This window comes from Mytilus trossulus, chromosome 9, assembly GCF_036588685.1.
Source record: "Mytilus trossulus isolate FHL-02 chromosome 9, PNRI_Mtr1.1.1.hap1, whole genome shotgun sequence".
In the NCBI taxonomy this organism is placed as follows: Eukaryota; Metazoa; Mollusca; class Bivalvia; order Mytilida; family Mytilidae; genus Mytilus; species Mytilus trossulus.
Genome location: NC_086381.1, coordinates 12,368,116 through 12,383,752, shown reverse-complemented (window position 1 = coordinate 12,383,752; position 15,637 = coordinate 12,368,116). Strand labels below are relative to the sequence as shown.

The 15,637-nt window shown below is 30.6% G+C and overlaps 1 protein-coding gene across 3 annotated transcripts in view; it reads right to left on the bottom strand.

Annotated features, from left to right (window-relative positions):
- Positions 1–15,637, bottom strand: part of LOC134685128 (serine/threonine-protein kinase 38-like) — a 63,292-nt gene that overhangs the window by 12,869 nt on the left and 34,786 nt on the right. For all 3 annotated transcript variants that reach the window (XM_063544595.1, XM_063544594.1, XM_063544593.1), the window contains exons 3-8: positions 14,180–14,231; positions 10,861–10,983; positions 5,864–5,947; positions 3,184–3,462; positions 1,504–1,606; positions 1,190–1,251 (exon numbers count right to left, since the gene is read on the bottom strand). In XM_063544595.1, the coding sequence (XP_063400665.1) occupies positions 1,190–1,251; positions 1,504–1,606; positions 3,184–3,462; positions 5,864–5,947; positions 10,861–10,983; positions 14,180–14,231 (703 nt within the window). The remainder of the gene's footprint in view (positions 1–1,189; positions 1,252–1,503; positions 1,607–3,183; positions 3,463–5,863; positions 5,948–10,860; positions 10,984–14,179; positions 14,232–15,637) is intronic.

Here is a 15,637-nt window from a genome sequence, read left to right as displayed (position 1 = left end):
GTTAATAATTCTATTTCTGATATAACAAATGTTGATAATTCTATTTCTAATTTAGTCAGTATGAATGAAGAACTGGCTTAGGCCAGGATTTTTTAATTTGTTGGTTTACGGATCCGCCGACCCGATTTTGCCGATTTCCAAAATAAAAATAAAATCGAATTTTCAGGCTTTTTTTTATTCTCGCGACCCTAACAAATGCATTATCCCTGAAAAAAAAAAAAATGTCCTTTTTTATGAAATGAAATGCATTAATCACTAACAGAAGTGATGACACTTTCTGTTGTGAAAAATGAAACTTTCAGTTTAATTTTCTAAAAATAAACAATTATTAATGACCTTGAAATGTCGTTTGTGCAAATAATTTTGCGGAACGAAACCTGTGTTTAAAACCAATTACACAATAAGTTAGTTTTCCTTATTTGTCACCAGTCCGTAAGATGCATGTTCTCATATAAATAGACTTGTCCAAATGTGGACAGGTGGAAGTTCAAGACATCAAGTTAAAATACTGAATTTTAACAAATCATTTGATATTTTCTTGTTTTATAGATAATAAAAAAATATTGTCCATTTGGATAAAAAACGGGACTGCATGACAACAGATTATTTAACCTGATATTTCAGTGGACAAGTCTATTCCGTTTTTGACACGTGTGTTGAAACTTTTTTTGGTACGAGGTTTTTACTCTTTTTTTTTCTTTATAAGTTTTCGTGCTTATTATTTTTCACCAAGTTTTGATTAAAAGCTAAGTCAAATAACTGACGTGAATCTGTTTTTCTTGTTTGTGAAATGACGATTTAATTTTCGTCTTTGTCAGTGTACCCCCCCTTTTTTTACGGGAAATTATTAGACAATGTCATGCGATGTTTACAGCTGAGCAATAATATTTCATCAAACTAAAATTTAAGAACGATGAAAAAATAGTATGACAAACATATTATTAGAAAGGTGAAATATATTTTTATTTTGCATATCAGTTTTCTGTCTTGAAAGATCTTTTTTTTTCTTTTTTTTCTGACCGACCGACCGACCCGACTTTTTCATGGAGAAAATCCGTAAACCAACAAATTAAAAAAACGTGGCCTTAATAAATAGGTTATGACTTGTCACCATCAAATTAGTTATTAGCTAGTATTACTGGCAGACCAACAGTTAAACTGAATGTCTCTTCATTTGAATATTACATACCAGAGCTCTTCTATTCCTTTTCCAGCTTTCGGCCCTCCTCTTAGAATCCATGGGATTCCCAGCTGAAAGAATGGGAAAATAAATTATTAAACATTTATCAAAAATAATTTCTCTTTACCAGTAATTCTATGAAGACCACTTTTTTAAATCCTCATTATAATGTCTTGTCTCAGTGATGTATATCCCACATCTTTTTTTAAAAATCCTATTTTGATGTCTTTTTATGGTGAACATATGTGTTGTTGGTTAACAGATAAAATCTATATGTATGTATGACTTTCTGCAAGTAAGGACTATATATAATACAAACTTACAGAAATCACTAGATTTGGCATTTGAGAGATCCTTATAATATTCTGTTCTATGGGACTTTTTCAAGCCTGTACATAAACCAAAGTCAGATAATTTGATATGTCCCTGAAAAATACAAAATCATGAATTTAAATTGTGAATTTTACTTAACTTTGAACAAAACAAACACATTGATTCATTCTCATTTTATTTATTATTGTTCATTTCAGTATTTTTTGTAATCTTGGTTTCCTATAAGGAGGGTGGATGTGAATTGCTTCAAGTATTTGTGTCAGCAGATTGCAAATGAATACAAGTGAAACTGTAAGCTATTGCTCACTGATGATATCCCCGCTGCAAGTGGATAACATTACTAGTGTAAAAATATGCAAGTGTTCTGTAAACAGGAAGTTGTCGAGTGATGAATCTGAAGGTACCAGTCTTGTTTTACAACTCTAATTTCCGGTGCATGTCAAAACATGGAGGAAAACAAAATAGTGCATGTTTTTCTGAATTTTTTTCTGAATTCAATTTTTTCTGTTTGATTATAGGTTTATGCAGAATTGAAACATATATATAGACTTTAAAAAAAATCTTGCATCTTTTGGGGATATCAATCAAGGAAAGTGGAAGGATATCATGTTTACTGGAAGTGGTGCGGCCTAGTAAAAATAGCAAACAGAAAGTAGAAAAAAAATGTTTTGACTTCAGGATTGCGTAACTTTTTATTCTTCGTGGTAACACTCTCACAATTTCGCATTAGTACATACATAATATGAACATGAATTTTTTTTTCTATGTAGCATTTTTTATTTTTTTATTTTCAAAGATCAGCTGTTTAGCATGTAAGCCTATGGAGCAGCCAATTACAAGACTGCAACCTGAAAATGCATCACATGAAATAGCGAACTTATTTCAAGTTTGAAACCAAATTTAAGAAATCCTTTTAGTATAGTTCATGAGAAAAATGTGACAAAAATTTTCAACTTGGCTGTCAGGTGTAAAATGATACAAGTGTTCGTTAAACAGGAAGTTGTTGAGTGATGAATTTGTCAGAGGTAAAACAGTACAACCCCTTTTTTTAAAAAGTGGGGGAATAATAATTAATTAACATTAATTAACAAGCTAACCAATTTGAATCATTGACATTATTTAGTGTTTCAATTTTTAACGTACTTTCACATTTGTTCATTTTTCTATGCTATGCTGTGCAATGCTTATTTAATTAAGTAACAGTAAGATTTGATTTTCAAAGATGTCATTTATTCCACTCTACCCTGATCTCATTCATAGAAGGCATACAATGTGGGAGTAGGATTTAAAACAGCAAAAACATACCATGACATTGAATTTAAAGAGGCATACAATGTATTTGTATTATACCACGGTTGTACCCTCAAAGCTTTTTTGAAAAGCATCATATCAGAATATCAATCAAATCATTGGAATACAACTTCATATAATTTTGTCTTTAGTTTCTATGTTGTGATTTGTTTTGTGTCTTTTAGGTTTTTTTCATTTTTTGGCATGGCACTGTCAGCTTGTTTTCAGCTTATGTGTATGCATATCCTTTAGGCATCTTTTGCCTCATTTCTATGGATTATTTTAAGGTAGCTGGCAGCATTCCCCTTCCTGGAAATGTTTTTCATTGTAAAATCACTAACCCCTAATTGTTTGTTTTACACATACAATGTAATACTCACTCTAGCATCTAACAATAAATTATCTGGTTTAATATCCCTATGTATAAAGCCTAATTTATGAATGGAATCTATAGCCACAATTGTTTCTGCCACATAAAACTGTGATTGCTCATCCGTTAAAGTGTCTTTCTTCATTAACAATGTCATCATGTCACCACCAGGTAAAAATTCCATTATGAGGTATAAATTTTGTTGGTCTTGGAAAGAATAAAACATTTTCACAACCCAGGTATGATCTGCTTCTACTAAAATATCACGTTCTGCTCGTACATGAGCAATCTGAAAGAAACAAATTGCAGATTAGAGACAAAAAATAAATTACTTACAAAAATAAATAAGTTGGAATATTAGAAAATTGAAAGGTTAATGTTTAAACATTTGATATTTTTGTATTGACATGTTTGTTCCATTGTTCTTTTTATCTTTGATATGTTTTTCTTTGCTTTATTTTGATGTAGCAAATTTGATGGAGTGATAACATGCATTATTTGTACACAATTTTCATGTAAATCAGATGTTCCCATTGAAATTGTGGGAGCATTTTTTTTCAGGGTCATTTGCAAAGTGTATGACATCCGACAAACAAAATGACAAGCAAAAAGTGCACAAAAATATCATTTTGGACAAAGGAAATCTAGATGGTATGAAGTTCGGTTCACCATGCAGTACTGATAAAAAGTGTGACAAAAAATATTTGTCAAACAGTTGAATACAATACAATCCCTACTACAAGGTCATTACAGAATAACATTTCTCTAATTCTATGGAAATTTATCCCTTTTCGAACCCATTGTATAAAAAAAATTAATCAACGTGTGGTTGCTGGTGATCTCAGAAGATCATTGGATGATTTTAAGGGTCATGACCTTTTTGGCTGACTGGATGAACCAAAATTAATGAAATTGACAACTTCGTGCAATGTGAAAGGCACTCGAAGGGGATTTTCGGTAAACAAAAAAAGAAAATGTCTTTTTAATCATTAGAAAAACAGATTCTTACATAGTTACTCGTGGATTATTGGATAAATCCAATCTCGATAGTTAAATTATAAATTTTAAAGTACTCGCCGAGGCGGCTCGAACTTTAAAATTGATAATTTAACTATCTCGATTGGATAAATCCGATAATCCACTGGTATCAATGTAAGAATCTATATTTCTCTAACTCTTCTTCAATTTATCCCTTTCGGCACCCATTGTATAAAACAAATTTAATCATTTGATCTCAGTACTTCATTGGTTAAAATCAGATTATGACGTCTAATTTTCTTGCTTTTCTCATAATTTCCTATTGTGACGGCATGGAAAAAAGTGACCATGCCTGAAGAAGTCACAGAGAAAGAACACATCTTTTTGCAGATCATTTGAAAAGAAGGAATAATTTTGCCTGCATAATGTTAGAAAATCATAAGAGAAACAGATTCCATCACCAAATCTTGTGTAATACGATATTTATTTCACTCTCCACAATTTAATTTTTAAAATTTAACTGTCTTGAGTAGATAAATATCGTATTACACTTGATGCAGTGGTAGAATCTATATTTCGACTTATAAAACAATTGTATTAACTATATAGTATTACTTGTGCTATTCAGGTTTTAAATTTTTTATTTTTATTGTTCTACCAAGTACTTTTTTTCTTATACACTTGTAACTTAAAACATTTCTGAGTAATAAACTTGATGGTATACTCAGAAAAGGCCACATTAAGAATGAAAATGTAGGACAAAGATAACACATAGCTTAGAACTGTATTGTTATATAAAGTGGAGTGTCATATAACACAATAATGTACAGGTTGTGTTAAGCATACCCATAATTCATAGTATTGTAAAACAGGAAGAAGGTGAAAATATCATTGCTATTATTTATAATTCATGTCTTCTTGAGAAAATGATCAAGGAAATTGCACCAAATTTAGACTTTTTAAACTTTTGCAATAAAATGATATTATCTCAGCTGATACTACATTTGTATAATCTTGATGCATTATTTTGGACTTAAAATTATATGCCTGAACAGATTTTCAGGATGCAGAATGCAGACTCGTGTTAGTTAGAAACATGAATATGTGTCTATAGGACACCACACCACAATCCCATTATCATATTTTCATACTTACTGACAGAAATTAGGGTCTAAACCATAATTTAGCATTAAATTTAAATTACTATTTTTCATAGAATATAATCATCACTTTCCTCCTCAGTCAAATCTATTTATCAAGACTTTTGAATAGGCAAGCTTCAGTGTTTATCAGCATATGATTATCTATATAGATGTCTTCATTTAATAAAGGGAAAAACATTAAAAACAAATTGTATTTCTGTATCTTAATTTTCTAATTTCAGTTATCTACACTGATCATAGAGATAGCAGATTAGGCCCTTACTCCCTAATATCTAAATCAAATGTTAATCAATATCACGTTATTGGGTTTACCTAAAAAATATCACAGAAATATCATTATTGAAAATCTGGACATAGTGCACATATACAGGGGTGATGATGTTGAAGGGGGTTATAAACAACCTTGACTGGCTATATTAAAGGCCCTCGGACAGTAGCAATACAGGGATCAAATCATGTTCTAGCTTAATCTGGGATTAAATAATGATATAACCATAACTTGATCAAAATCTCTCATATACATTGAAAGACCCAGAACTATAGTCATACCTGATCTTTCTCCAGCATGTCAGCTTTTCGTAAAATTTTCATGGCATATACATGGCCAGTATCTTTCTTCTGTACTAATCGTACCTAAAATTACAAAGTCAAAAATTAGTTTATACTAACAATGGTCATCACATTAAATATAAGTTTACATATACAATGGTCATCACATAATTATCTTTATTTTCTATTTTAATAAAATATAATACACAGAAGTTAATAACACTTTCCTAATGATACATAATTAAAGACAATTTGTGGAATAACTATCACCTTTATGGTCATACATAGTCACGACTTCTTCTTTCTGACTTTAATTTGTATGCCCTTTTCTATCATATGAGATTGTTCTAACAGCTTAATCTCATAAGGGTATTTAAAACATCATATTATCAATATATTTTTCATGATGTTATTTTATGTATCACAATATTAAATTCTTGAAAATGAGCAACTTAAAATTACTGTGCCTTAAAATTATTAATTTGTTAAAAAAAATATGTTTTTTTATAATTATTTATGAATATTTTTCACAATCAGTACATTAAAAATAATGGTTTTTATATCTAACCAAAATAATAATCATCTTTCTTGTCAACAACTTGCAGGTCATATTCCAGGAAATTTGTGATGATGTAGGTCATTCTATACCCATTAACAATTTAATGTAGTAAATTGTACTAAATAAACTCTCATGCAAGCATGATATATCCGTCTATTAACCAATTGTAAAATAATCACTGTTTAAAGGGAACACTTTACCTAAATTAATGGTAACATAATGTAAACATTTAACCTGAATGAATTGTAGTTTTGATACCATGTATATAAATCTTCTGTACACTTTTTAGTAAACTTAACAATACTTTACTTATTTTGTTCATGATGGTCTGTCTGTTGGCTGTGTTTTTAAAACAATGTATAACAATTAAATTTCTGTATTACTCAGTTTAAGTGATAGTCCCATCTATTATGGCCACAAACTTTACAGTCAACACCCTATCCTTCAAACAGTTTTTGGGGAAACACAATTCCTATAATTTTATGGCTTTCAGTTTCATTTGAGGAAACTATAGTGCTCTATTTATACCTCCATACCATGGTGAGTAACTGACAACTTAACCACATGCTCAGAGCAAACCAATGGGGAGCAACTGATCACTGGAAGGTAAGTTACTGATAACTCAAACATGCTCGTAGCTAATCTTGGCTGAAGAAACTTACAACTTCAACTCATGATGTTAGCCAACCTATGGTGAGAAACTGTCAACTAATATTTATAATAGTAGCCAACCTATGGTGAGTAACTGACAACTCATATTCATAATAGTAGCCAACCTATGGTGAGTAACTGACAACTCATATTCATGATGGTAGCCAACCTATGGCGAGTAACTGCATGACAACTAATATTCATGATGGTAGCCAACCTATGGTGAGTAACTGCATGACAACTAATATTCATGATGGTAGTCAACCTATGGTGAGTAACTGACAACCCATATTAATGAGGGTAGTCAACCTATGGTGAGTAACTGACAACTCATATTAATGATGGTAGCCAACCTATGGTGAGTAACTGACAACACATATTCATGATGGTAGTCAACCTATGGTGAGTAACTGACAACTCATATTAATGATGGTAGCCAACCTATGGTGAGTAACTGACAACACATATTCATGATGGTAGCCAACCTATGGTGAGTAACTGACAACTCATATTAATGATGGTAGCCAACCTATGGTGAGTAACTGACAACTCGTATTCATGATGGTAGCCAACCTATGGTGAGTAACTGACAACTCATATTCTTGATGGTAGCCAACCTATGGTGAGTAACTGACAACTCATATTAATGATGGTAGCCAACCTATGGTGAGTAACTGACAACACATATTAATGATGGTAGCCAACCTATGGTGAGTAACTGACAACTCATATTCATGATGGTAGCCAACCTATGGTCAGAAACAGACAACTCATAACTGACAACTCAAAAACTTGTTGGTAGAAAACTAGTGTCTAGTAACTGACCACTGAAACACATGTTAGCAGTCAACAGATTGGAAAAAATGACAACTCTAACTATTCTGGTTGCCATCTAAAGGTTAGAAACTGACAACCCAAACATATTCAACTGGCTACTCAAACACATGACAACTCAACTCAACCATATGCTTTCAACAATTTTTGGTGAGTAACTGACAACTAAAGAATTGCTAGATTGAGTACAATTTCTAATGTTTCAAAATGACCATGACTTGATAGGTTAGTGACCTATTTTATACCAAAACGGATTCCCTTGCATGATAGCATTAGATAGGGTAGCAGTCATACCTTGGCAGTAAACCAAGTTAAATGTCACTTAACTTTCCAATGAAGACAAATTCCCTACAGATAGAAACTAAAATTGGGTTGAAGAAATAGAGGCTACAAATGTTCTGAAGAGGTATCCAAATTATTAATATGAGACATTATTATGAAAGCACTAAATTTTAAGTTCTATTTCAAGTTCAGGCGACATTTATGGGATACCGGATTACAAGGTGTATTTGACATTTTATGGTATTGATTTATTGGGAGGGTGCACAGATAATATGTACAATCTCCAATCAATAACCTTACTTTCATGTTAAGTTTACGTTAAACAGGAAGTGGATTACAAATTAAATATTTGAACACTTAAAAGTTTTAAACACAATAAATAATATCAAACCTTATTTTTGTTTGCTTTCAATTTTACCCAGAGTGTCTCTACGCTAGTTTTCTATAAATAATTTACGATATCTAAAGTACCACCTGTAAACCTTTACGCACTTGGTTTAGAAACTAAATTTAAATAGGGTTACGGAAAGAACATATGGACTAATTATAAGAAATGATTAAACATAGTTCTTCAAAACATTTAACCAAACTTTGTGGAAAAATAGTTTTAGTCTAATACAAGAAACTAATTATATAACCGTTCCTTTCTTATTCTAAATATTTATTTTATCTAAATCTTTCAAAAAAGATCAAAGTCACATCTTTTTTACTGCTACAGTAATTTAACATTCTAGAATAGGAAGTTACAATGGAGATATTTTTTCAGACACATCTAATAACCAGTGTCGGACAGTCCAAAATAAAACCATAACATGTCTGTTTGAGATGTGTTATTTTTCCAAAATGGAAAAATATGCATGGATTATATCGATCTTTCATACTTCAAACATTATAAAGAGCACTTAATCGATGAGAAATCAAAACTTTAATTAGCATGAAGGGTCCATAACTTTGTTAAGGGTGTGTCACTCTAATAAAATTCATGACTTAATTAAAATTTGGTGAATAAGATTTCCTCTTAAGAAATTTTATTGTTCTGGATGAAATAAATTTATATGAAGTAAGGAAATAAATGTATTTAAAACAATTTATATAAAAATATATTATAATAGTTTTATTTAGACAGGAAGGAGTTAGCGGGATATTATAAACAGGATCACTACAAAATACTACTTAAATAGTCAAAAATAACTGTGTAATTTCCTTCAACTATTTCCCCCTTCTGTGTCTAATCTTTTTACTTTGTTATATACAACGTATAATCTTCCCATTTATGCCATTCATTTCTACTTAATTAACATGTGTTTATTCAACTCAATACCTTTTTTGGAAGACATGGTTGGGCATTATAAAACTGAATTACATGTATACCATACAACACAAGGATATTTACTATTACAGTATTATAGTAAAACTGTAGTCTAAAGTTACTATATCAATGAAAAAAGTCATTCACCTTACACCAATTAAATCAGCAAAATTTACGATATTATTCAAACCACCCTTAGACACTAAAAAACCAAGGACTTACAATTTTATTGGCATAATTCAAAACACCCTTGGACTTTAAAAACCAAGGACTTACGATTTTATCCAAACTTTTTTTTATCAGGCTGATTTAGATATTTATGTCATTCAACTCCAATAAGACACAGCTTGAAAGTCCATTGATTACGATTTGAATAACTTTTTGTCATGCAAATTAAAATCATTAAATAATTGAAAATGTTTACAGGAATTCTGGTCGTAGTAGATATTAATGAATACAGGTAATGATGTTTATTATCTGTAGACATCTGTGTAAGGTTCATGTATTATTGATGCAATATTATACTCAGAGATGGGGTCAAATTCATGCTGAATCATTGTGTTTATAAAAGTTATAGAAAGCAACTGATTTATAAACCTCCTGGTACATGTATTTATGGGTAATCTTACACAATGTCACTTAATGCAACTAAACTCCATTCTGGCATTGAATAATAATTATTTCATATACTTACTTTTGTTGCTAAATAATCGTTTGATGGACAAGTTATCAGCCATATATATTTAAAGAGCTTTTCCTTATCTTTAATTGACTCCAATAATTGTCTTGTAATTTAGCAATGCTACCTGTATACATCTATTGCATATTTCCTTCATTTCCGCTATCTTATTTTAATACAATAATTCAAATAGGAATAACAAGTTCAAAAGTTCAAACATCACTATTACTGTTTATACTGTTAATTCAATTTTGTTTCATTTTGGTGAATCCATGTTGATTGTCTTATCTATTTTTAAATAGTTCTCCGATTTTACAAATGAAAAACGTTTTATGTTTTATTTTGAGAATTCATATTTTGAAATGATAACTAATTAATAATGCAATTAAAATGTATACAGGAACATGTTGAGGAAACAAATAATCAATTGTTTTTACACAAATTTCTGAAAACTGCAATGCATTTTTCAAAAACTTAAAAAGTCTTCATGAGAATTAAAATGCAAGTAGATATTGTTTAAAATATATATGATTTCTGTATCAGTATACAGAGAGTCTAAAATCATACCTCAATGCATTCCAGATATTTCTGATGTACTTCAAGGACATGGCTGGCATCTAGCGTTCTAATTTTCAGTAACTATATTATAATTCATATACTTGCTATGTAACAACCTAACCTACCTCTCCAAAAGCTCCTCGACCTATAACTTTAAGAGGTTCAAAGTCATCTACTCCTAGCCGCGATCTCTTTAGACGTAAAAATTCTGTTTCTTTTACTGCATGCTGTTGTCTTAGGTCTTGCTTCTGCAAAGATATTGAAATAATGTATCTATTTATATAAACAATTTACTAACAATGAGCATGCTTTACTCAAAGCAAAATGTATTCTCAATTAAATTGATTTGTTTCCCCTGACAATTTCCAGGTGCATTGTTAGTGCAGTCATTTTCTGCAACACGCTTTAAATAGCACTACAGTATTTTATCAAAAATAAGCATCTTAGACCCCGTTCACACTAGGACATTTTTATCCATTTAAACTAGACCGGTTAACTTTAGATCGGTTTAGGGGCTAATGTGAACGCTTTGAATCGATCTTCAATCGGTCTAAACTAAAACACCAAAAGAGGTAGTTTAGTTTGAATTGATCTAAAGTAAACCGATCTTACTTTAAATGTGAATGCAGAGATCGGTTTGAACTAGTACGATTGAATCGAAAATAACGTATGCGCATGTAAAGCGGCAAAACTATCTCAGAGGTTAGTTGTTTAACCCATATTTCTCTGTTAAAAGATCTTTAAAACAAACTGTAAAGATGTTGTCTTCGTCATAGCATAGATTTGCAAAATCTGTGTCTTTTTTTTAATATGTTGATTTTTTCTTTGCAGGAACCGCAATATTTCCGGCGTTGTGTTGTAACTTCGTTGCTACAGTTGTTTTTTTTCAAAATTAAAGAAAACTGCAATAACACCAGTATCAAAATTTTAACTTGAAATTCAAGAGAAACAATAAGTTTATCCAATTTTTTTCCAAGTGTGTGTATCAGTGTATCAACACATGAATTTGATAAATCAGTTCTATTTATACACATTGTTTACAGTTTTACGGGCAAAAAGGTTAGACCGATTGCGTTTTTAATTGTAGTGTGAATGCAGTGGTTCAGATTAGACCGATAGAGATCGATATGATTAAAGATAATGTGAACGCTAACTGGTTTTATTTAGATCGATAAAACAAAAATGCTAGTGTGAACAGGGTCTAACAATGACCAAAACCATTGGTTCATATACTAATGAATTTTCCTGTTCACACAACATTTGTCAATTAATTAGGGAGGGTAGGAGGGGTCCTGATCCCGAAATCCTGGGCTTAAAAACACGAAATCCCGAGGTCCCGAGATTCGAAAAAAGAATTCCTGGGATCCCGAAATCCCCAGGTAAAAAACAGCCAATCCCGGAGTCCTTATAAAGGGTCTATCCCCCCTCATTAATGTTCTATAACAATCAACCAATGAAACACTATCAATCATGGCACCCATACCAAAGACATTAATATCTTCACACACTTTTATTCCTTATTATTGTTTTGAATGGCACTCCTTCCACATGGCTAAAACACACTGCAACATATGATCAGGTATGATTTGTAATTGGGAATAAATTGAGTTTCTGCCATACCATCATTTTTTAAGTTCTCAAGGACTTTTTACTTTCAAGTCACCAAAAAAGTTTCGAACATTGATAATCAACATTAAAACATATGTAATGCTTTACTACCAAGCATTGATGATCTTAGATAAGCTTAACTTCATACTGGGAACTATTAGAATGTTACATGACATGTACATGAATGGAACTCAGCATTACACACAATTCTTGAATTCATCAGGATTTTGATAATTTAAAATAATTTATTCTTATTAACTATATTTGAGAGATCTTACAATAAATGAAAGTTGTAATTATATTCATGCCACAAGATAGGTCAAAGTTATACAATTAGAAAGCTGCCTCACTAACATCATACAATTATGGCCTGTAGAAAAGGTGATATAATCAAAATTGTCAACCTCAAAAGGTTATTACCCTACAGCTGGAAGTGAAGTTACTTTTTATTGTTGGTTTAGACATGGATGTAACCAACAATAGGTCACCATAGGACATTCAACAATCAGCATAAAAAAACATACTGTATTAAGTCAGCTATCAAATATTACAAAATATAAAACAACTGAATTGATTACAAATATTACAAAATATAAAACAACTGAATTGAATACCTCATTTACAAAAGAAAATCAACGACAAAAAAACCAAATATGACAGAAAGCAACCAAAGACAACCGTCGATTTAAAGGCTGTCCACTTGGGACTCATAAAAAATATGGAGGGGTTAAACTTGTTCTGGATTGCTCAAAGTTTATTTTATAAAAAACTTAATTGGTATAATTGGCATAAATTGTATTTAGGGAAGGTGATAAACCTCAAATATTTTTTGGGAAAGAAGGTTAATTAATCAAGTGTGTAGAAGTCCTCGACATCTCTGTCAAATCTATATCATGAACATCAACTTCCTTTGTATTACAGTTTTAATTAACATGCATTTACATAAATGTAATTAGGAGTTAAAAGCATATATACATGAAAATTTTCATTACAGCTTGTTTTTTATATCATGACCTTTACTTCTGAGGATGTCACATTAATTCAAACACATGTATGTAATGATTTTTACTATGGTAAACAAATTGTATAAATATAAAACTTTTAAGGTAACTATTTATAAACATCTGTGACAACTATCATGAAACTTGTATGATCTTCATTATATTATTTAAGGGGGCTCGGGGGTCTAAATGAATTTTTTTATTTAATATAAGATTTCTCTATATTTTTCTACAAATGAACTTTATCATATCCTTAATAGAAAAATGAAATAAAAAAATGGGGTCACCGTTAATTTACGCTCAAAATCTGCCGTCGAAAGAAGCATACATTTTTGTTAATGTCCTTTTTTTTCTGTTGAACTAATAGGAGAAATAGGCGGTTATATTGAAAATAAAAAAAGGACTAAATTACAAAAATCGCTTAATTTTTACAATTATTTAGTTTATGTACAGCTTATTCGAAAACAACAATAAAAAATATAGGTCACCGATGAGTTGAAAAAGATATTTCAATTTTAATGCCAAAAAATGTCATTTTTGAACCAAAGGGAGATAATTTAGAGCTTTTTCAATGATATCGACATTTTAAAAGTCATCTGGGGTCAACACCAATTGATTTTTTGGAATTATGTTTGTACCATATGATTAAGTAACAACTACTGAAGGTAATTGATAAAATTTGTGATGTAAAATAAAAGTTTTTTTTTTCTTCTGAAAATCTTATAACCGCGAGCCTCCTTAAGTGCGAAAAAATCATTTACAACTTTTCCATACACTGGTGAAAAATTTGCATCTACACCAGCCCATATCAGAGCTGCTTTGCATATATATTTACCTGTTCTTCTGTCAGGCCATCTTTGTCCATGGAATGTTCTAAAATTCTGTATCTAGAAAGAGAAAACAATAATAACTTTTATTTTTTTTAATTAAGAAGAATAGGAAGTTTTATTTTTTTTGTAATTTTGTTTTGACTGTCTTATGTAAGAGATAATGCTTTAAATTGGATAGTCCCTGATGTTAATTATTCATAAAGTATTTTAAGAAAGCAGTCAAAAATTATCCAAGGTCTTTCAGACATGTGGCAATGCATGTCCAGTAATAAATGGTTTGGTCCAGTCTCAGAGTTCAGTTAAATGTCATCAATTACTAAACCAAATGACTAGTGTAGCTGTAAGCAACCATTGTGCAAATGCATCTCACAGTATAACATTCTTTACACATGAAAATTGAAACTCTTCAGAAAGCTCGATTTATAGTACATGTGAATTTTTTTAAATATAGGGCCAATATGTTTAAGAATATAAATAGTATTCTGCACACGAATATTTGATTTGCCATGACTCTGAAAATATATCACATTATACCATATTTCAGTAAGCTCTGATAAAAAGTGTGACCATAATTTGATGGGATGGTCTGACAGACAGAGGTTAACCAGTATAAATACATCCTTTATAAATATGCAAGACAGACTTTTCTCAATCTGAGTGACTACTGAGAAACAGACTTAACTTAAATTTTACTACACTCAATACATAAATATTCATGATTCATATACATTTGTGATATCATCACATCCTTATATTCAAGATGTCATATTTATTTATATCCCCTGAGAACCTTATCATTAAAAAATTCTCATAAATATTTTATTCTTGTGATTTCATTTTTAAGTCTTCATTTCTATTTTAAAATTGTTTGCTTCTGTTGGCGAATCACTTCAAATCTATTGAATCCATATTCCATACAGGGGAGACATTTTTTCATGATATTCCATGGCTGAAAATCTAACCTAGGGTTAATTTTCCAAGGGTTTCATTTGATAATATGACACATGGTATATAAGTATACTGGAAAGGATCTGAATTCATTTTTTTTTATATCAACACTTGAAACATTTCATAATAAACACTAATTATGTATTGTATCGGAAAACAATTTGACATCAACATAGAAGTTTTAATTATAAGTAATTGTTTCTTATACCAGTTATCTACTACACAATAGATAGTACATATTTTCTTAATCTGCCAGAGTGAAAATCAAATATTTTTGTTCACTCAAATGGTAGATGTCCAATCAAAATGATGAACAACACGCAGCATGACAAGAAGTGATATTGTTTGATCCTAGATGTATATAAAACCCCTAGATGTTGGTATAATATCTATGGTTTGATCTAGTGCTATGCAGTCATATTATATTTTCTGACCTTCAATTAGTTAATTAAAACATACACCCTAATGATAATTTGATTACTTTTATTTACGACTGAACATAACAACTATAGGTA